At 46.2% G+C, this 22,532-nt stretch overlaps 1 protein-coding gene across 1 annotated transcript in view; it reads left to right on the top strand.

Moving 5' to 3' along the window:
- The first annotated feature begins 551 nt into the window (after positions 1-551).
- LOC106593970 (transmembrane protein 260) overlaps positions 552-22,532 on the top strand; it is a 34,430-nt gene continuing 12,449 nt past the window's right edge. Inside the window, exons 1-9 of the mRNA XM_014185378.2 lie at positions 552-768; positions 1,137-1,252; positions 6,344-6,375; positions 8,111-8,274; positions 18,558-18,735; positions 20,525-20,638; positions 20,759-20,938; positions 21,059-21,099; positions 22,158-22,244. Coding sequence (XP_014040853.1) covers positions 1,147-1,252; positions 6,344-6,375; positions 8,111-8,274; positions 18,558-18,735; positions 20,525-20,638; positions 20,759-20,938; positions 21,059-21,099; positions 22,158-22,244 — 902 coding nt within the window. The 5' untranslated portion in view covers positions 552-768; positions 1,137-1,146. The remainder of the gene's footprint in view (positions 769-1,136; positions 1,253-6,343; positions 6,376-8,110; positions 8,275-18,557; positions 18,736-20,524; positions 20,639-20,758; positions 20,939-21,058; positions 21,100-22,157; positions 22,245-22,532) is intronic.

The raw sequence follows: 22,532 nt of genomic DNA, 5'->3' as shown, positions 1-22,532 counted from the left end.
CTCCAAAAGGCTGTGTTTGAGTTTAAGTTTACCTGGTTTGTCAACATTCTTAAGCTGGCCCAGTGTATTGGCTCCCTTGTAATGCATTGTACTTCCTCCGCTGAGTGATACAGAGTAGTCCATCATTGAGCATGTGATTACACACTCAATATCAGGTTAGAAGATATGACAGAAGTGATGAACCCCTTAAGTTTTTCTCAGCATATTGAGCAAGTTACAGGGCAATTTAATCTTGCTCTATCCTTCCATAATCACTTTAAAAACACCTAGGTTACAAACATATTTAATGTTCAACCCAAAAACATTTTATGGAGCCTTATGATGACCATAGCTCGGGATGAAGTATCAGATTATATATCATAATGATGTCTGTCAATCAATCTCGAAAAGAGCAGGCAAATGTTACATTTTCAAATAGATGTGCACGATGTGGATGTTTGTGTGTGTTTGCCAAATGTTCAGATACTTAACAGGATTACTGAGTAGTAGCAGGCTCTGGTAAAAGTGTAGGGTATCACACACGCACTCTATTCCCTCTTGTTGGATGTGACCTAGACTAACCTTAACCCATTTTTTCTCCCCAAATCTCCATCTGTCAAAACTGCAGTTCCCTCCGGTTGTCCCCCTGTCCCTTGGAGAATGCTGCTGATGGGCAGACCAGGAAGTGAAATCAGCAGTGTGACTATTGTCATTTGAACTTTATACGGAATAACCTGTTGTGGACCATGCATGTATTTTTGGAAGCTAGCTATTGATTTGTTTCTTACAGTAAGACGTTTAATCAATAATACCTAATATGCACGAGTCAATATGAATGGCGCGTCTTTGTAGCGGAGAAATAGAATGCGCATAGCATGGGTCTGGAGTAGTTACCAGTATCTTGGACATTACTTTCAATGAATCGGCTAGCTAGCTACCGTAGCTGGCTAGGCTACGTTAGCTAGGCTGTGCTTTAAAATTAGAATGGCTAACGTTACTTTGGCACAACAACAAAAAACATGTGTAAATAGACGTTGGGGTGTTAGCATTGAAACCTAGCGCTAGCTAGCTACTCATTGTTTCAGTGCTAGCTTAGCTTTCCGGCTAATTGTGCATGCTAGCCAGCTAACAACGCGTGTTTTCCCCCCTCTATCTAGCTAACTAGCCATGGTGGTGGAGCAGAGAAGCTGGGTGCTGACTGGCGCAACTGTCGCCTTTGTCGCAGCGCTTTACCTGCCCTGCACGCAGAAGGCTGTCCCCGGTGGAGACTCAGGTAAAGCTTTTGAGCTTGTCAGGCAGCCAATCGTGTATGGTTTATGACGAGTGACTGGTGTTGACGTGTCATCTACCGGTGATCTGACTAATCATACAGGTGCTGTATGTAGCATTGCCCTTGTTAAGGATACAACTTAATCACAGTTATATCACGGTTTGTGAGTAAATTACTTTTGCATACACCTTTTCATTGTGCATGCAGAAGTAGCTAATGTCAGTTCCATACTCTTTACATTCAAAATGATCTCTACTTACCCATATATAACTTGTTACTCAGTTACATCCAAAAACGTTCATATTATATTCGGTGCACACTTTTCTGGTGGTGACATTCCAGTGCATTGACTCTTCATTATATGAGGTGCCTGGATACAGCTCTGTTCAGTGGCATTGCTGTTGAATAGGCCATCAAGTCCTTTGTTTTAGTTTGTACTGTACTGTCCATGGTGCTGAATGTTTGTTTTCATGCGTCCTGCAAACATACAGTAAACATTATGGCCTATAGGCCTATTTGATAACATTTGCAAATATTATTTTATTTGTTTAGTATATCTTGTGCTCACTCAGTCTCTTATAGATTGTCTCTTTAACCATCACAAACAAACAGTACAATTGTATGTAGTTTTATAGGCCTACTTAACATAATGTGAACTGTTTCCACAATTTGTGGTCAGAACAAGTTTTTTTCTCTTGTGCTTCCTCTGTCTCTTCCTATCAGAGGAGATTATTTTGGCATGAAGTGAAGATTGGCAGTGCATATTTATTTAATGATAAAGTAAATTTTACATTCAAATTATGACAATGAAGCGACAATGAACTGCGTTTTAAAGTTGTTTAGTAATGTATTCAGCAGGTAGTGGTGTGTCTCTGCTTGCCTGCAGACTGAGACAGGGAATTACTCCAGTGTCAGGATTACAGATTCATAGATAATCATGGATGGGGGACTGTGACATTCACATCTGCCACAATACTTTTGTCAGGCTTTAGTGTCAAAAGTCTCCTCTCCTCCACCATTTGCATTGTTATTAACATAATGTGGGTTTATGCTAAATGACTAAAATGTTATGTTTAAAAGTTTATTTCCTAAAGAGAAACTGCATTTCCTTCAAAAACCTCTCAATAAGAACAAGATCCAAATGTTTCTCTTTAAGAAAAACGGTTTTGTGTTGGCTAGTAGTTTACTAAGTTTAACATTCACTTTTAATGTACAGTTGTTACTAAAATAAGAAATGCCTCATTATATGCCTTGTTATTGCAGAGAGCAATGGTTATTTAGTGCAGGTAATCTATAGTTTATATGTTGTTGCAGGGATAATTGCAGCTACTCTTGACCCATGGTAACAAATTTCCATACTAAATCCTCTTTTTATTATTATTTTTGACAACATTCATTTAAAGCATTTCATGAAGTAATGGCCTGTGTAAGTAGGCTACAAACTGTGCTTAGAAATATCATACCGGTGTCAGGGATTTCGTCGTCGTCAGACGATATGGCGAAATCATCGTCGGAAAAGGAGGACCAATATGCAGCAGAATTGTGTTGGCTCATCTTGAACATTTATTAGACTCAAAATGAACATTCAAAATAACAAAACGAACTCACGATATAGACAGTCTTCTCAGGCTCACATACGCTAGACAAGAAACAATCTCCCACAAATGACAAACACACCCTAATATATGGGACTCTCAATCAAAGGCAAAGAGAAAACACCTGCCTTCAATTGAGAGTCCCAACACCAATTAATCAACCATAGAAACACACTCACTAGACTCCACATAGAAATACATAAACATAGACCATAAACCAAAAACCCGGAAATACTAAATCAAACGCCCTTTTTCCAAAACACCACCCCGAACCACATAAAACAAATACCCTCTGCCACGTCCTGACCAAACTACAATGACAATTAACCCTTATACTGGCCAGGACGTGACAACCGGTAGGTACACTACATGACAAAAAAATATGTGGACACCTGCTCGTCAAACATCTTTCCTGCTGTACCAGCCTCCACTCTTCTGGGAAGGCTTTCCACTAGATGTTGGAACATTGCTACGGGGACTTGCTTCCATTCAGCCACAAGAGCATTAGTGATGTCAAGGACTGATGTTGGGTGATTAGGCCTGGCTCACAGTCGGCGTTACAATTCATCCCAAAGGTGTTCGATTGGGTTGAGGTCAGGGCTCTGTGCAGGCCAGTCAAGATCTTCGACACCGATCTCAACAAGCCATTTCTGTATGGACCTCTCTTTGTGCATAGGGGCATTGCCATGCTGAAACAGGAAAGGGCCTTCCCCAAACTGTTGCCACAAAGTTGAAAGCACAGAATCGTCTAGAATGTCATTGTATGCTGGAACAAAGGGGCCTAGCCCGAACCATGAAAAATAGCCCCAGACCATTATTCCTCCTCCACCAAACTTTACAGTCGGCACTATGCATTGGGGCAGGTAGCGTTCTCCTGGCATCCTGCAAACCCAGATTCGTTCGTCGGACTGCCAGATGGTGAAGAGTGATTCATCACTCCAGAGAACGCTATTCCACTGCTCAAGCGTCCAATGGTGGCGAGCTTTACACCACACTGCGCATGGCAATTTTAGGTTTGTGTGTGGCTGCTCGACCATGGAAACCCCCGATGAACAGTTCTTGTGCTGACGTTGCTTCCAGAGGCAGTTTAGAACTCTATAGTGAGTGTTGCAACTGAGGACAGATGTTTCAGCACTCGGCGGTCTCATTCTGTAAGCTTGTGTGGCCTACCACTTCGCGGCTGAGCTGTTGTTGGTGCTCCTAGACATTTCCACTTCACAATAACAGCACTTACAGTTGACCGGGGCAGCTCTGGCAGGGCAGAAATTTGACGAACTAACTTGATGGAAAGGTGGCACGTTGAAAGTCACAGAGCTCTTCAGTAAGGCCTTTCTACTGCCAATGTTGTCTATGGAGGCAGTGTGCTCGATTTTATACACCTGTCAGCAACGGGTGTGGCTGAAAAAGTCAAAGCCACTGATTTGAAGGGGTGTCCACATACTATTGTGTATATATAGTGTAGGTTCAGCTACACTGAAAGTGGATTTGGGGGCATGAATGCTTTGCTCAGTAGGTTTGTGTTGTTCTGGCATACATTCTGCAAAGGGGAAATACATTGAAACTGCATTTTGCAAGATGGAACCATTTGAAAAGCCTGGTCCAGATATGGGGGAGTAGGGGAGAGTACAGGAGAAAAGCCCTGAGTAGCCCTGCTGGTTGTGATGCTGCCGAGCGGCCTGGGCCTTTGAAAAAACATCCAGCCCCTTCTCCACAGCGTTTAGGGACGGTGCAGGATGCCCGCTCCGATAGTGCCAGCTGAACACTCTTTCCCAATTCTCCAGGTCTCCGTTTCCATGTTCTAATCTCTTTAGGTGTGATGCGCCCCAGAAGGCTTGAGCACACCCTGCGGGAACGCTGTTGTCTAGGAATGTGGTGTGTGGAAGTGACAGGGATTATGGGAAGGCTGGTGTGGGTGCCTGTGCTCTGCTATAACAAAGACTCTTGGCGTCCACGCTGCTACCCTGTCGACTCATATATTTTCCCATTTTAGTAATGGGACCGCAGCACTGCTGCATCTCTGTGCCTCTGCCACTCTGATGTTGTGGCCCTATATTATTTAGAATTTTATGTTGGTGTGTAAAAGTGTACAATATGGAATATGTAGTGTGAAATGGAAGATGAGACAGAGTGATGAAAAATGATGACAGGTAGTTCTCATGCCAGGTGAAATGGACCAATGGAAACATTTGAGCTGTGCAATTGAAGAGGTTTCGGGTTTCATGGCCTATTAAACTGATAAGAGTGAGGGCGCTTCATGCGCCAGAAACTCAAACATGATAATGCACTGTATCACAGAGGTTAAATGCAGAAAATAGAGGCAGGCGGCCAACTGTTTGAAATTATACTGCAATGTTCTGTAATTTTGGTATTGCATCAAAACCCCAGTTCTTGCAATTCTACAGTAATTTTGTATGTTTATGTGCGTTACTGATATTTATAAAAAAATCATATTTCTCAACTGAAAAAATGTATTTTAATTCAGTCAATATAGAATAACCATTTCCAACTATATAGCCAACTTTTATTGAAAATTGACCACATTTAACACCATCAGTACAATTATATAGACATATTTGCAAAGACTCTTATACACAAATGTATCAGTCAAGTTATATTTCATACAAAACCTTGATGCAGAAATTACAATTCTCATTCCTTTATCTGTTTTTATGTAGAAAAATAATGTCATTGAATTGTACCCCAGAGAAAACAATATCTGATGTTTCTATATTCGGCCAGCAGAGGGTGCTGTGTAGGACACACGCATATCAATTACATTTCATCTGAACAAAATTTCAATTTTCATGAGTGGGAGATGCAAACATTGGGTGAAAAATCTGTGTAATTGGAAACGCTTTGGATAGATTCTGGCACAAATGGGTTTGTGCCCAAAATGATCTGATGCATCCTGAAATAGCATTTAGGGGGATGAATGCAGTTTATGCTGCACCCCACACAGAGGTAGAGTCATAAACCTTGCAACCAGCTCCTGTGTCCTTAAGCTTACCTCATCATGCTCTCATTGTCACCAACACTGCCTCCGTCTCTGTGTCCTCTCTGGACCAAAGGAGAGGCTGGGAGTCTGGGAACAGAGAGAAAGGGATGGAAAGACGAAAGAGAAGGGACCTGGTGCATGAGGAGGTTTGGAACAGGAGTGATACTCTCAGAGCAGCCTACGTGTGTGCCTGTGTGGCGAAGCATTGGGGAGGAAGTGTTATGGTGTGTTTGTGTGTGTGTGGCGGAGATGGGAGTAGTTTTGCTGTGTGTGTGTGTGTGTGTGTGTAGGGGGAGGGGGGAGTCAAGGGAGAATCGAGAGATGAAGAGAATGAGCGTGCCGCTTAGGAAATGTCACACTGTGAAGATTTGCAGGTTTTGATCCAGGCAAATTAATGCAAAACCCCAGTGCAAGTATTTGATTTGGGAAAACTTTGGAGCAGACTTGTCTCTTAATAATAATTATTGGGTTTACATTAATTTCCTCCCATATTGTCTTCCACAGGAGAGCTGATCACCGCTGCTTGTGAGCTGGGGGTAAGCGTTAGCCGTATTGTTTAATCAATTCACTCATTAACTCCTTTAAGCATTACGGAAGTTTAATTAAGCATGGGCAGAAAGCAGATTAATTTACTTTCAGTCCACAGGTTTTTCCCTTCTTTTCTATACACTTATTTGACTAAGTTGGAAGTAGAGAATGCTATAATTTGCAACCCGTTTTTCAAATCCAATTAAAGTCAATGGTAAGGCGATGGCTTTCTTAGGCTCTGCCTTATGTACGGTATAAGGCTCATTATATCTTTTTTTTTGTGTGTGTGTGTAAGCTGGGAAGAATGAACTAAATCGGGTTAACAGTTATAATAAGTTTTATTATTTAATAAAGTTTATTACGCTGCTGTGATCCTTTTAGGGAGGCTGTGTCGGTGTCACTATGCCAGTAATCCTGCCGTTAGTGCCGCAGTCCGTGTGGCCTGCGTGTCAGGCCTCCCCAGTGTTCGGAGGTCCTCCCTGGGCCCGGGGACGCCGGCCCTCCCCTCTGATCCCCAGAGCTCTGGAGCTCTCTCTCCCCACAGCTCCCAGTGGCCTTGGTGTCCCTCCGCTGTCCTTTAGCTCTTTAACTATGAGCTGGACCATCTGGATTTGCCCCCACATCCCGTCTTTCCTACCTCCACCTCATGTTCACCTGTGTGGTGCTGCCTGCCCGTCTGACCCAACCATCTGTTTATCAAACTGGGATTTTTCACTGTCTCCCTTCACCCCTTCTTTCTCTCTCTATCTCTCTCGGGCTCCTCCCATTTCACTGTGCCTTTTTACCGCCCACATTTCTTCTCCTTCTGTCTTTCCATTTGACCTCCCTTTGACCTCCGTAGCTTTAAAAGCTCCTCCAGTCTCTCCCCACTCTCCTCAGACCTAGCTGAGGCTGGTTGTTGTGGACATACCCAGGGATCCAGTGAGCCTCCGCCGTGTCCGTGATGATTGGTGGTGGAATCACTCTCTCACCTCTCAGTGGCGGCTTCATTTGAAGGGCTGCCCCTGCTCCCCGGCTGACCCAGCCTTATCAGTGCCAGGGAATGAGTCTGTGTGTAATGACTGAGCCCTTATCGGCCTGGAGGAGACTTAATGGCTAATTGCAGTGATTGCTGGGATCCCCCGGGTGAGAGTGGCTGCGGCTCTGAGGTGATTTGGGGGGCTGGTGTGCACCACGTGCTGCAGCACGGACCCCAGGGAGTTGCCTTGTCCTTGGGAAGTGATGAAGGGAGGAAGAGGAGGAGGAATGGTAAGTGTAGAGAGATGAAAGAGGGTTGGGAGGTCCTCTCATAGCAGAGTCAATCAGTCAGTGGTCAGGTCACAGTAACAGTATGGCTGTCTAGGCCTGCCACTCCATCCCTTCACCTCCACCACCACTCCCCCTGGGGCACTCAGGTACAGCACTGGTGGAAGTGGGGCTAATTAAAATGACAGGCTTTCATTACCCTGCTACCTTCTCTCCCTTTCATCCTGCCTCAGCCCTGTGCCCCCACTCTGTATAGTTCCACCACACTTATTTAAACATTTCTCACTCTTCAAACTTTTTAGCCTGATATCCAGGGCCAGGAGTATTTCCTGAACGGCCAGGAAAAACTTGTACCTATACACTGATGTCCTCAGGATAGTGGGCTCCCTCCTGTCGCTCTCCTCATCATCCCTCCCCCGGTTACTGTCCTCTCTCTCTCTCTCTCTCTCTCTCTCTCTCTCTCTCTCTCTCTCTCTCTCTCTCTCTCTGTTGGTGCAGGTGGCTCACCCCCCAGGATACCCAGTCTTCACCCTCCTAGCCTGGCTGGCTCTGTCCCTGCTGCCCTATCTCTCCCTCTCCATGTCTCCAGCCCACAGTGTCAACCTGCTGAGCAGCTTGCTGGGGGCCGGGGCCAGCGGGGCCCTCTGCTTCACTGTCTGCAGGTAAGACTACAGCACATCGCTAGGGCCAGGCGTCTCTCCTGGTCAGGTCACCTAATCAGGAAACACTCCAGGTCCTTCTTATCTAATTATAATCAACATGGTTAGTGTCTGCTGCATCCAATAGGGCTGTAATTCTGCTATTCTGCATGTTTGTCAATGATATAGATCAGTGGTTCCCAAACTTTTTATAGTCCCGTACCCCTTCACACATTCAACCTCCAGCTGCGTACCCCTCTAGCATCAGGGTCAGCGCACTCTCAAATGTAGTTTTTTGCCATCATTGAAAGCCTGCCACACACACACTATACGATACATTTATTAAACATAATAATTTGTTTTTGTCACAACCCGACTCGTGGGACCAGGGCACAGGTAATAATATAATAATAATCAATAATTTTGCTCTTTACTTAGCCATCTTACATATAAAACCTTATTTGTTCTTCAAAAATGGTGAATAACTCACCACAGGTTAATGAGAAGGGTGTGCTTGACAGGATGCACATAACTCTGCAATGTTGGGTTGTATTGGAGAGTCTGTCTTTTTCCACACACAGTCTGTGCCTGTATTTACTTTTCATGCTAATGAGGGCTGAGAATCCACTCTCACATAGGTACGTGGCAGCAAAGGGCATCGGTGTCTTAACAGCGCGATTTGCCAAGGCAGGATACTCTGAGCGCAGCCCTATCCAGAAATCTGGCAGTGGCTTCTGATTTAAATTCAATTTTTACAGAACTGTTTGTTGCAATTTCGATGGGGCTCTCTTGTTCAGATATTGGTAAGTGGACTGGAAGCAGGGCATGAAGGGATAACAAATCCAGTTATTTGTGTCGTCCGTTTCGGGAAAGTACCTGCGTAATTGCGCACCCAGCTCACTAAGATGCTTCGCTATATCACATTTGACATTGTCCGTAAGCTTGAGTTCATTTGCACACAAAAAATCATACAATGATGGAAAGACCTGTGTGTTGTCCTTGTTAATGCAGACAGAGAAGAGTTCCAACTTCTTAATCATAGCCTCAATTTTGTCCCGCACATTGAAAGTAGTTGTGGAGAGTCCCTGTAATCCTAGGTTTCCAGTGGTTTGCAGAAGAGGATGTCTTCTTTAATTGACCCCCCATAAATGTAACGGACATATACCAGGAACTGTGCCACGCCCGCCACATCTGTTGACTCATCCAGCTGTAACGCATATAATTCACTGGGTTGTATGCGAAGCAGTAATTGTTTCAAAACATCTCCTGCCATGTCACTGATGCGTCGTGAAACAGTGTTGTTTGATGAAGAGATTGTCTGTATAGTTTTGTTTGCCTTTTCCCCCAGCATTGTCCCAGCCATATCCGCGGCAGCAGGAAGAATTAAGTCCTCCACAATAGTATGGGGCTTGCCTGTCCTAGCCACTCGGTAGCTCACCATATAAGGACTTCTAGCCCTTTCTTATTAATGGTATCTGTTGCTTTTATACATGTCTTACTACTCGAAAGTCGTCTTAATTCAACAACAAAAAACTCCCGTGGCTTATTTTTCAAATCGTCATGTTTTGTTTCTAAATGTCTGTGCAAGAGTGAAGGTTTTATCGAGCTGTGAGATAGTACTTTTGCACATATAACACACTGTGGCTGAGGAAAGGCACTACTCCCAATATAAGTGAAGCCCAAATCAATGTAGTTGTCATCATATTTGCGCCTCTTCGATAGTCCAACGTCCCTGTCTGTTGTTCGGTGTTCCCCCGGGTAAGGGGGCAGTAGCTCTTCGGCTGCATCAGATTCACAACTATCAGTGTCCATGCTAGCTGGGCTAACAACGAATTACTGATGTTAGCATTGGATGTGCTCGTGGAAGCAGAACAACTTGTTTTGTTGACAGGTGCAGGTGTAGTACTGCGGGTAGTAGCAGTACTACAAAGTGGAATTTCCGCGAGAGAGTAACGGTTAATGTGATTGGATGTTAATTGTTTGACTAGGCTACCTGTATTTGACATTGTGTTGTTATTTCGCTGAACACTAGATGGTTTAGTTTTATTTTTGGCAGTGAAACGAGGCTAATCAGGTGAGAACAAACTCACCCAAATGTATAGCCCTGTTGGAAAATATAAATGGACTGTTTGAAAATGTGATTAAAAAAAATATATATCATTTTTTTTTATAAAAAAAAAAAGTAAATCACATTTTTATTTGGCGTACCCCCGACGGCATTGCCCGTACCCCTATTTGGGAATACCTGATATAGATAATAACTAAATGGATAATTACTAAATGAGCCAACAAATTGTTTTTTAGCACAAAATGTAAACTCTCTTCGTAGCACAGTTCTGTAATCCCTGAACATTTTCCAACTGACGTTTGCATCTTGCTGCTTGGTGAAAGGACTGGTGATATTTTTGGGTCGTTTCTGACAGGCAGTGGTGTTCCTGATCCCCCTGTTCTGTATTCAGAGCAGAGTCCCACCACACTCCTCCCCCACAAACACACCCAGCCTGTTTACCCATCGCCTACCCGTTGTGTGTGTGTGTGTGCGGTGCGTGTGTGTGTGCGGTGCGTGTGCGTGTGTGTGTGTGTGTGTGTGTGTGTGTGTGTGTGTGTGTGTGTGTGTGTGTGTGTGTGTGTGTGTGTGTGTGTGTGTGTGTGTGTGTGTGCGTGCGTGCGTGCGTGCGTGCGTGCGTGTCACAGCCCCCTCCAAGTGCCTGACAGCTCCCATCACCCAGCGTGCTCCCAATCCTGACATGGCACGATTTCTAATCTCCCCCTTCTGCACTCCTGGGTCTAAAAGGGACAGGATCTTCCCTCCCTCCCTCCCTCCCTCCCTCCCTCCCTCCCTCCCTCCCTCCCTCCCTCCCTCCCTCCCTCCCTCCCTCCCTCCCTCCAATCAGGACCTCAGAATGTTAGCCACTGTGTCTCTTTACATTCCCATGCCACCCTGCCTACGGCCCTCCTCCTGCAGCTCTGCCTGCCTGCCTGCCTGCTGACCCCATCATGTAAGGAGTCTTTTCCCCCCTCTCTCTCTTTGTGTGCTTTTATCTCACACTGTCGCCTGGCCTATCTTACATCGACCGTTTGCTGATTTTGGTAGTTTCCTCCATGTGTGCTCTATGCAACATTGGTGGCAGCTTAATTTCAGACTTTTCCCCCATAGTTTTACATTTACCTGGCCCATTTATGCATGCAGTGCTATTTTGAGTATGTACTGTGCACCGTGTTAGATTTACCATTCCAACAAATTAATTGTGGCGTATGTTAAAAACTGTGCCATTTGTAGCACAGATACAGAACCAGCAAGCTGATTTGGGCCAGAGAAAGCAGGGAATACAGGGCTGGTAAAGGGAGTGTCACTGCTCCCATGTGGGCTGGGTCCATTTCCTGTGTGCTTGGCCGGTGGTGTCTGGGTGGCAGGTGGGCTGAAGGGGGTCAGGGTACAGGGTCAGCCCTGCTGGAACAGGACAGGGGCTGGGGAGGAAGTGCTCTCTCCATGTGGACTGGCCCTCAGCCCGGACTGACTGACTTCAGCCTCACTCTCAGCCCCTGTCCTGCCTCTCCTCCTCTCTTCAGAGGTGACTCATAACCTGAAACCGGCTGGCCTCCCAAGAGAGGACAGAGGAGAGGAAAATCCTTATTATTTCTTTCCACTCTCACTCACTCCAAAAATCCCAGTATGTTAGTGGCTAGCCAGAGCTTAGTGAAATGGTGCGATTGATAGTTTATGAAACAAATTCCAAAACGCAGTTGAGTCCATATCGGAGACAGAGACAGAGAGAATGAGATCCACAGAGGGAACAGTTAGAGAGCAGTTGTTCCCTCTGTGGATTGTTGCTCTGTGGATCTCATTCTCTCCGTCTCTGTCTCCGATATGGACTCAACTGCGTTTTGGAATTTGTTTCATAAACTATCAATCGCACCATTTCACTAAGCTCTGGCTAGCCACTAACATACTGGGATTTTGGAGACAGCATCTATGCATGCTGTCTGAAGATATTTGGACCACAACACATGGAAAGTGCTGCCCTGTTTGTAATCTCTAAGGATTTAGATCAAATTTTGGATTATAATTAAACTAAGTGAAAAGTCATTATAAGGACCCCCCTAATGGGCTGATGGGCACTGAGGACTTCAGCCAGAGCACCCAGTCATACCCTCTAAGCTTTTAAGTATGAATGTATAATTTACGCTTTTCAATTTGAAAAATAAGCATAAAGGTTTTAGTCATTATCTGTCTGGAGCATGATTTGGGTTGAGGCTGTGGCTGGAGTTCAGCTGGCAGACTTGGTATGGTACTGATAGGGCTTGAGGGGGCAAGGGGGGTAGATGGTTTCCGGAATGGTCGCTGGGGGCATTGGGTGCTTCGCCCGTGCCCGGTAGGGTGGCAGAGATGACATGCAACGCCCCTGTGGGGGTCCCTCCGGCCAGACCTGGCCCTCAGACTAAATGCCAAGACTGACCAGTCTGCACTCCCTCCCTGCTCAGCCCTCTCAGGAACATTTTAGCTAATCTCACTAGGCTGAACTATAGTAATACCTATTCTATGTCTGTGATTGACATTTCCCCTGGTTTGTATCCAATCTCCATATAACTTTTGTTTGTACCACAGCAGTATTTTGAGAGTGGTTATGCAAGTGGTTGCACCAGAGGAATAGTCACAGTTTCAAATGCATAGGGACTTACTGCATTGAAGTTATTACATGTTATCCACTTTTATTTTTTTATGGACTTGAAGGCAGTTCCTCCAAAACAGTAAATTGCAAGACCTTGAAATTCGTCTGTAATATTCCCAACATAGCAAGCCTTTGATGTATCAATTTAAATTAGTCGGACAGATTGCTGTTTTTTAATATGGTGAAATGTAAATTGATAGACTTGGAAGCCATTTCTCCCTAAACTGCAAGTTGCGTAAGTGTAAAATGTAGCACTTAGCTTCCCTTTGATTTGTCAATTACAGCACACTTGGCTTAATCACATGGTTTGATGGCCAAATGGCCCGTCTCCTATGTTATCACACCAGGACTAAACAAGCCTTTAAGGATGGTGGCCATAATGATAATAATTAGTAAATCAAATGTTATTCATCACGTGTTTCGTAAACAACAGGTGTAGACTAACAGTGAAATGCTTACTTACGGGCCCTTCCCACAATGCAGAGAGAAAAATAGAAAAACAATAACACGATGAATAAATAAATACACAATGAGTAACGATAACTTGGCTATATACACGGGGTACCAGTACCGAGTGGATGTGCAGGGGTACGATTGCACTTGAAACTTCCTAGGAATAATATATGACCCTATCAGTCCTACAACAGTCCTCTATACAGTGAGTCTCAGGAGGACTATAAGAACGTGTGTACCCTGTGAAAGAGGATAATCCAGAGAGCTCAGTATTTGGTGCTCCCTCATTTCACAGTTTATCTACTAAAGCTCCTCTGAATCTGTGCTACCTGAGAGGAATCTCTCTCACGCCGTTCCCATAGTAATCCTGAGACAGAGACAAACGGAGTGACACAGTCAGTGGAACGCTAAAACAACAAAAACACTGTCACCACCAACATCCAACAATCAGCACTTTTGACACGTCGTGTGATCGTACGATTACATAACAACAGGATTCGTGAGGCGCACCAAATGTGCCCCGGCCCTTCCCTCCCCCGTCCCTTCCCTCCCCCATCCCAAAGGCACACCGGCAAGACACTCACCTGCCAAGAGCGGGCCTGTGTGGACCAGCTGATACGTCAGTGGACCGCAGGGCGGGCGGTGTGCCAGACCATGCCTAGTGCCCAGTGCTGTGGCCCAGGCTCCTTATAGGGCCTCCACCATATGGCCCTGATGGTGCTCCCCCTCCCTACTCCCCGCTGCTGCTCACTCAGGTGGCTTGTTTTTCCACTGCGCTGGAGCTGCTGGAGGGACATTTGTGGCGGGGTCATCACTGGATCAGTGTGTGTGTGTGTGTGTGTGTGTGTGTGTGTGTGTGTGTGTGTGTGTGTGTGTGTGTGTGTGTGTGTGTGTGTGTGTGTGTGTGTGTGTGTGTGTGTGGTTTTATAGGGATGAATGGGGTGGGGGGGAAACAGCTGCGCATCCCCCTTTCTCCATCCGCTACCCCCCCTGCCGGTGGCCAGGCAGCCCCTCCCTTTCACATCTGTTGTGGTCAGGTAGAATCTACATCAAGGCACTCAGTGTTCAGAGCCATACTTCTCTCAACCATAGATTGAAGAGGGTAGTTGTATTGTTGTTTGGACCTTTGCCCTGTCTGTATGATATCCTACTGTCTCCTAGGACATGAGGCCTCCCTGCTCCTCTCACCCCCCATCCTCAGCATGACCAATGGTTCCCCCTAGGATTCATCCTGTAATACAGTTAAACAGATGTTTAATGAAGATGTTATTTCCTCATTACTGGCAGTGGGATGGGGATAGAGAGGGGTATGAGGGGGGTAGATAGACAGCATAACAAAGTACCAGTTTAATATTCCTCTCGCCTGTGGCCCTGAGATTGTGTCTGCCTCGGACGTAAATTTTACATCCCTCACCCACCACAGGCAGTCTTAATAAGGCACCAGGCTAGTAGACGGATCAGACTCGGCAATTACAATTCAGCCAGAATTAGTTAATGGAATCTATAGAGTAACATTTATATATCAGTGGTGGCTGCCTAATGACTTTGTTGAAATAGCTGCAGCAGCAGCATAAAAATGGCTTTCTGTGAATCACATAAGCACAGGATTTCTGTCATTTGTTTTTTTCTGTTTTGTGTAATTTTTGTGTGTTGGGCTGGAGATTAAGATGGCATTCTGGGAGAAATTGTCATGTCAGTGGCTGCATTGTTTGAGCGGGATTGTGGTGATTAATTTTGCATGCACTCGGAAGCGTTGGGGCGGGCGGGTGCTCTCCTGGAGGAGGGGTGACTGAGGCACGCTCCACTCTCTGGTCCTGATTTACCACTCCTCTTCTCTCCTATCTGCTGCTGTGGTTGCTGCTTCTGCCTGATTGGGGAATTTAAACAGGAATGTGTGCACATTTAGGAAGGTTCGTTTGCTAGCTGCTGGAAGGCTAGGTATTATGAATAAATTCATAACATTTTTATAATGATATATGTAGCACCCATAATATCATGGGTATGATCTACTTAGACATGTGTAATATATGCTTTATAGTAGATAGTTAAATTGTTACCTCTATTTTACCGAGCTTGGCCCAAAAACAGGGTTGCATGTCTGTTTCCCAGATGTGATGCAACAGAGCACTTACCCAGAAACACTGTCATATTATCTAAAGATCCTCAGTGTTCAGCCCACTGTCCTGTCCTGGCCACATCTAAACCCTGGGGTGCCAGTGTTACTGAGCCAAGGCCAGCTGGAACCCTGTGTCCCACCAGGCTAGACCAGGCCAGGCCAGGCCACCACTTCATGGGCTTCATCCTAGCCTCTTCAGGAATGTGTGGTTCTTTTCCAGCCATGTCTCTCCCAAAGCGCCACTCACGGAATGAGAGAACAGTGGAGGGCTGATCTGCGATGGCACGGCTGTGGCATTATATGTGACAGTCCATCCCCTGGGCTGGCCCTTTGTGTTGCCTCATTCCCTACACATTCACTACAGACAGGCTGCTGGTGGCCCTTTGTGTTGCCTCATTCCCTACACATTCACTACAGACAGGCTGCTGGTGGCCCTTTGTGTTGCCTCATTCCCTACACATTCACTACAGACAGGCTGCTGGTGGCCCTTTGTGTTGCCTCATTCCCTACACATTCACTACAGACAGGCTGCTGGTGGCCCTTTGTGTTGCGTTACTGAGGCCATCCCAGACAAGCGCCAGGCAGGTAGGCGTTTGGTGCTGGGCTTCAGTGCAGTGCTGGCAAGCCTCTGGCCCATGTCTAGGAACTGAGGGGGTAAATGAGGCAGGTCCTACTGTCTGTCCCCGTAGAGGACACTGGGAACTATATCTGTGTTGGTTTGAGGACATGGATTGTGGACATGTGGTATTTGTGTTTACCTTGAATGTATTTTGTCTTCTTCTGCTTACTGACCTACAGTTTATACTCTATTTAGGATATTTGTAATTTAGAGAGTGAATTGTTGTACAATTTTGGTAGATGTATTTTACTTCAGTAAGAGCTTGATGATTATTGTTCAAATTTCCGGGATTCTTTCCTCTTAAATGGTTTATATGTTTCTTTAGCAGGGCAATGATCTCCCAATATCTTCATGAAATACATAGAATTTCTGTACAGCATTTCTGTTTAGAATTCCTTTGTCATCCAGTTAATTACCCCAGTGATGAGACTGAGACATTCTGGCACACTCGATCAGTTCAGGGTAAAATACCCTCACTGAGAACATATTATTCTCTTGCCATGTCTCAACCAGACAGCTATTGTCAGTGAGCCACAACATTACAGCACAGCAGCATCCTGCAACACACTGAGCTTTGATAACAGGAAACATGGCCACAATGGAGTCAGAGTCCCTTCCTCTTCATCTCTCTACCATGGGAGCAGCCAGCCCCAGACTTAGCCCAGATAATGAACCATGGAGAGGCTAAAAGACTGACTGGGAACCCAGGTGGTCCTCTGCAGACAGACAGGTCATTTAAACCTGAGAGTACACACATCACTGGGTTGTTACACACTGACAGGCCCTAGGAGAGAGATGTGTCAGTCTCTCAGAAGGAATAAAGGGCCAGGGGACAGGAGTGTGGTTGTGTGTATGTGGGAGTGTGCTTGTCAGGCAGCTCTGTAGAAGCCAAAGCAAGCCTGGTGTAATATCCCCATTACTTCCAGGGACCCCAATACTGCGCAGCACCCTGTTCTACCTCAAAACCAGCCCCCCTGCTAAGCGTGTGGGCTGGGGTTAATTGCCGCGCAGGGGGGTAGAATTGAGGGTGCGGGGAGTCCCTGTCCCTCAACAAAGTCCCCATCTGCCCCCCACCCCTTCCTCCTACCCTTCAAGTTACAACTAATTCCTGCATCGGTGCAGTGAGAAAGACGCTGCTATCTCTTACTAAGACTGAACCCCCACCCCCACACCCAGACACCCCTTCAACCCCACTACAACCCCACTACAACCCTGCATCACATAGAACACAGAGCAAAAAGACTGGAGGATAGGAGAGGTATTTTTTACTCTCCTCTCCCTCTCTTTTTTCTTGATTTACCCCGCTTTCCTCAGAAAGCTCCATTGTTCCCCTAGCCTAAGTCTCATCAGGCCTTTTGTGGCTGACTATCACAGCGGCAGGCAGCGAGCTGGAAATGTATAAATGGTATCATGCCTTGTGATTAATGGCGGTGCTTATGAGTCAGGTCTGATAACGGGCCTGCTCTCTACTCAATTTCAGATACCGTTAATGGAATCTGTCTTCTGCGATTGTAATGTGAGAGCGCCTAATTTGCTATGGAGCTTGAAGCTGTCACCGGCAAGGGATTGTGGGGTCATAAGGGACCTGGCAGCCGTTTGGCCTGCAGCTTGTATCTGCCGTGCTGAATAGAGCAGCTCTCTGCCTGTCAGTTAGCTGATAGGCTGATGAGGACTCTAAGCCACTCCACACAATGGCGGAAAGGGCCATACTGCCTGACTTCCTTAATTGTGGAGCCCGTTCATATTTCAGAGCCAGCGTGCTGGGGACTAGGCTGCTTTTTTTTTCTTCCTCTTTCTCCCCCTCAACTTTTTTCCTCAGTTTTCTTCATTTCATCCTCATACTCTCACCCCCCCACTCACACATCTCTTTACTATTTTTCTTTTCTTCCCCTTCTCCTCCTCCTCATCATTTGTTGTCCCTCTTCCTCTCCCTCTGTCTCTCTTTCTAGTAAGTGGTGGGTCTTAGTATATGACGGATTATCCCAACTTTGCTTCAGTTACCACTAAAGAGATGGAGGCAGGAGAGGAAGCAGGGAGAAACTTTTGTGCACACATTATTGAAGTAAAGGACCATATCTCTCATAATGGTTATTTATGTCAGGCTGCTCTGGTGCTGCTGGAGAGGAAGGTTGAAGGATAGGTATGGAAATGGTCTAGATTTTAGATAGTACCTATAGCTACACAAATATAAGATTTATTGCAATGACAGGTACTCCATAATTAACAAAAATGTGCCAATGATTTTTTGAGCAATCATATGCATCAATCCTAAATATGATTTTCAGATCTAGCTTTGGGATAATTACTCATGCCCACATTGCCCGGAGCTGCTCATACCTATGATTGGACAGTTACTCTACAATTAAAAATGGGAAAAAATGCAATGATTTCTTGAGCAGTTAAATTTGCGTGTTAACCCCCGTGCCTCACCCTCTTCCCTCTACTGTAGACTGGCAGGCCCAGGGCCGGGTGCGGTGCTGGCTGGGGGGGTGTTTGCTGTGTCCAGGCTCAGCTGGCAGTGGTCGGTGGTGGCTGAGGTCTTCTCCCTCAACAACCTCTTTGTTGGGCTCCTCTTCTCCCTGACTACCAGCTTCCACTGTGCTGACAGTGCCCCCCAGAGGAGGAAGGTAACCCAGCCCTCGGCACACACTCCCTCCACAGCTTCCACCCTCACACCGGACAGAACATGCATATCAGCCACATCTCCCAGACCAGATAGACTGTTCCATGGTGATATCACAACTGTCTGCCTCAGGAAACTATACTGTACAACCTATATACTGTACAACCTATATATACTGCTCAAAAAAATAAAGGGAACACTTAAACAACACATCCTAGATCTGAATGAAAGAAATAATCTTATTAAATACTTTTTTCTTTACATAGTTGAATGTGCTGACAACAAAATCACACAAAAATAATCAATGGAAATCCAATTTATCAACCCATGGAGGTCTGGATTTGGAGTCACACTCAAAATTAAAGTGGAAAACCACACTACAGGCTGATCCAACTTTGATGTAATGTCCTTAAAACAAGTCAAAATGAGGCTCAGTAGTGTGTGTGGCCTCCACGTGCCTGTATGACCTCCCTAAAACGCCTGGGCATGCTCCTGATGAGGTGGCGGATGGTCTCCTGAGGGATCTCCTCCCAAACCTGGACTAAAGCATCCGCCAACTCCTGGACAGTCTGTGGTGCAACGTGGCATTGGTGGATGGAGCGAGACATGATGTCCCAGATGTGCTCAATTGGATTCAGGTCTGGGGAACGGGTGGGCCAGTCCATAGCATCAATGCCTTCCTCTTGCAGGAACTGCTGACACACTCCAGCCACATGAGGTCTAGCATTGTCTTGCATTAGGAGGAACCCAGGGCCAACCGCACCAGCATATGGTCTCACAAGGGGTCTGAGGATCTCATCTCGGTACCTAATGGCAGTCAGGCTACCTCTGGCGAGCACATGGAGGGCTGTGCGGCCTCCCAAAGAAATGCCACCCCACACCATGACTGACCCACCGCCAAACCGGTCATGCTGGAGGATGTTGCAGGCAGCAGAACGTTCTCCACGGCGTCTCCAGACTCTGTCACGTCTGTCACGTGCTCAGTGTGAACCTGCTTTCATCTGTGAAGAGCACAGGGCGCCAGTGGCAAATTTGCAAATCTTGGTGTTCTCTGGCAAATGCCAAACGTCCTGCACGGTGTTGGGCTGTAAGCACAACCCCCACCTGTGGATGTCGGGCCCTCATACCACCTTCATGGAGTCTGTTTCTGACCGTTTGAGGAGACACATGCACATTTGTGGCCTGCTGGAGGTAATTTTGCAGGGCTCTGGCAGTGCTCCTTCTGCTCCTCCTTGCACAAAGGCGGAGGTAGCGGTCCTGCTGCTGGGTTGTTGCCCTCCTACGGCCTCCTCCACGTCTCCTGATGTACTGTCCTGTCTCCTGGTAGCGCCTCCATGCTCTGGACACTACGCTGACAGACACAGCAAACCTTCTTGCCACAGCTCGCATTGATGTGCCATCCTGGATGAGCTGCACTACCTGAGCCACTTGTGTGGGTTGTAGACTCCGTCTCATTCTACCACTAGAGTGAAAGCACCGCCAGCATTCAAAAGTGATCAAAACATCAGCCAGGAAGCATATGAACTGAGAAGTGGTCTGTGGTCACCACCTTCAGAACCACTCCTTTATTGGGGGTGTCTTGCTAATTGCCTATAATTTCCACCTGTTGTCTATTCCATTTGCACAACAGCATGTGACATTTATTGTCAATCAGTGTTGCTTCCTAAGTGGACAGTTTGATTTCACAGAAATGTGATTGACTTGGAGTTACATTGTGTTGTTTAAGTGTTCCCTTTATTTTTTTGAGCAGTGTATATAATATGAGGAATTAAGTCTCCTCTTGTTGTTGTCAGGTTTCCCATTGGGGGGCGCTGTGCTGTGGCCTGGGTCTGTGTAACCAGCACACTCTGGTGTTGTACGCGGTGGTCATCATTCCTTGGGTCCTGCTCCAACTCTACTCTCACAGGGTAAGTTTAACAACAAGCTCTTCTCCATCTGAGTGGCCATAGAGACGTGACACAACGAGGTAGAAGAACTGGCCCATCTGTAAGGATGCTGAATAGATGTTTATTGTGTGATTGCGTCAGGAGCTGTCTGTGTGTGGGCTGATGTCTCTGGGACTGTGTTTCCTGGGGGGTCTACTGCCCTACGTCTACCTGCCTATCTCCTCCTACCTGAACACAGCTCGCTGGAGCTGGGGAGACCAGACTTCCCTCTCAGGCCTCTTTACTCACCTACTGAGGACTGAATACGGCACCTTCAGCTTGGTACATACTTCTATACATTTACCTGTACCAACGTGCATTATCTTTGAGCTTGACCACAAACTCTAGCGTGGGACATGTAGTGGTGATTGATGTGGTAGTTTCTTTAATATGTGACCCTAGGCCAAGACAGAAGGTACCGGGAACCTCACCATGATGCTAAAGTGAGTATGCCCATCTTTATTAGAATATTCATTCACTTTATTTTACAGATGAAGTCATTGCTATAGCATGAATTGTTCCGGTGTCTTGCTTTTAAATGTTGTGCATTTGAAGGTCATTCATTGGATAATGTGATCTGTAGAAGTGACAGAGTGGGTTTTCTCATGGTTTTGGCTCTAGACAGACCGGTTTAAACATCACACAAAAACCCATCAGTTCTGTTCTGAAGGAGGGAGCCCATCCATCGCCAGCACTGGAGCCCGTCTCTCTCTCCTCTCTCTCCAGCTTTTGTTCTTCCCTCTCTCCCATCAAAGCAGAACTGAACCTGCTTAGAGGGCCAAATCCCTGTGTTCTGTTTCTCCAGCAGTTTGAAATGATCACTCTGCTCTGGTGTTTAAGCGTGACAAGCTGTGATGACAGACACTGCAATATAGCGGAGAGATTTGTTTTCCTCCAACAACCCCCTCCATCTCCCCCCCTCCGTCATCCAACTTCTGTAATTGTCTATGGCTGACGACGGGTGGGAAGTATGCGTCTTAAGACCCCCCACCACCAGCCCCCCCGTCTGGCCCCCACCCCCTTCCATCACCCCTGCTGGTTGATGGACAAGCACACCTTCAAGACAAGGGAGAGAGGCAAGCATGACAAGCATGTCACATCGGGGATGTAAACCCCACTAGACAAGCTGACACAGTCTCACACACACTCTCTCTCTCCTCCCCCCCTGATATAGAGACTCAATAAGCCATCAAATAGAGATGGCTATTAAAGAAGATGCTCTGGGAAAGTGTGTCTGTGACTGACAGGCACTCTGACAGGGGTTGAGTAGAGGACACATTCAGTGGTGTCTGTCACTCGAATGGAAGGGTGGGGACTGGGGGTGCATACAGTCAACAGAGTTAGTCTGTTTGATTGGGGGGGGCACAGTTACTGGTGTATTCCAATCTGATGAGGAGGAAATGAGAGGACATTCAGTAATTGGTGTCCTTCAGTTTGATGGAGGTTAGAGGGATGCGGTCATCAGAGGTTTTTGGTGTGTGTGTGTGTGTGTGTGTGTCAGGGCTCAGCTGGACCACTGTATGGCTGACCTGTCCCTCCCCGTGCTGGTCCTGGCTGGACTGGGCCTGTTCCTCGTCTCCTGGGACAGGTAAGGAATCACCTGGCAGACCAACCTCCCCTCAGGGCAATTATTAGCATTTGGGATGTAAAGTTGAATCCCTTCATTTAGATATGTTACATTACGAATGGAATAGTGGGCGTACAATATCATATGAATTGGAGGACTTATAGTATCATACTTCTTTCTCTGAGAGCAGGCTACTTGTTGCATGTAGGAGAATTTAAGATGCTGGTTAGGAGAACTGACAACTAAGGTTAGGAGAATTTACGTAAAAGGTAAGGAGAACTAATGACAAAGGTTAGGAGAATTTACGCA

The sequence above is a fragment of the Salmo salar genome, chromosome ssa01 (assembly GCF_905237065.1).
Source record: "Salmo salar chromosome ssa01, Ssal_v3.1, whole genome shotgun sequence".
In the NCBI taxonomy this organism is placed as follows: Eukaryota; Metazoa; Chordata; class Actinopteri; order Salmoniformes; family Salmonidae; genus Salmo; species Salmo salar.
The sequence above is the reverse complement of the archived record's forward strand: the minus strand, read 5'-3'. Positions and strand labels throughout refer to the sequence as shown.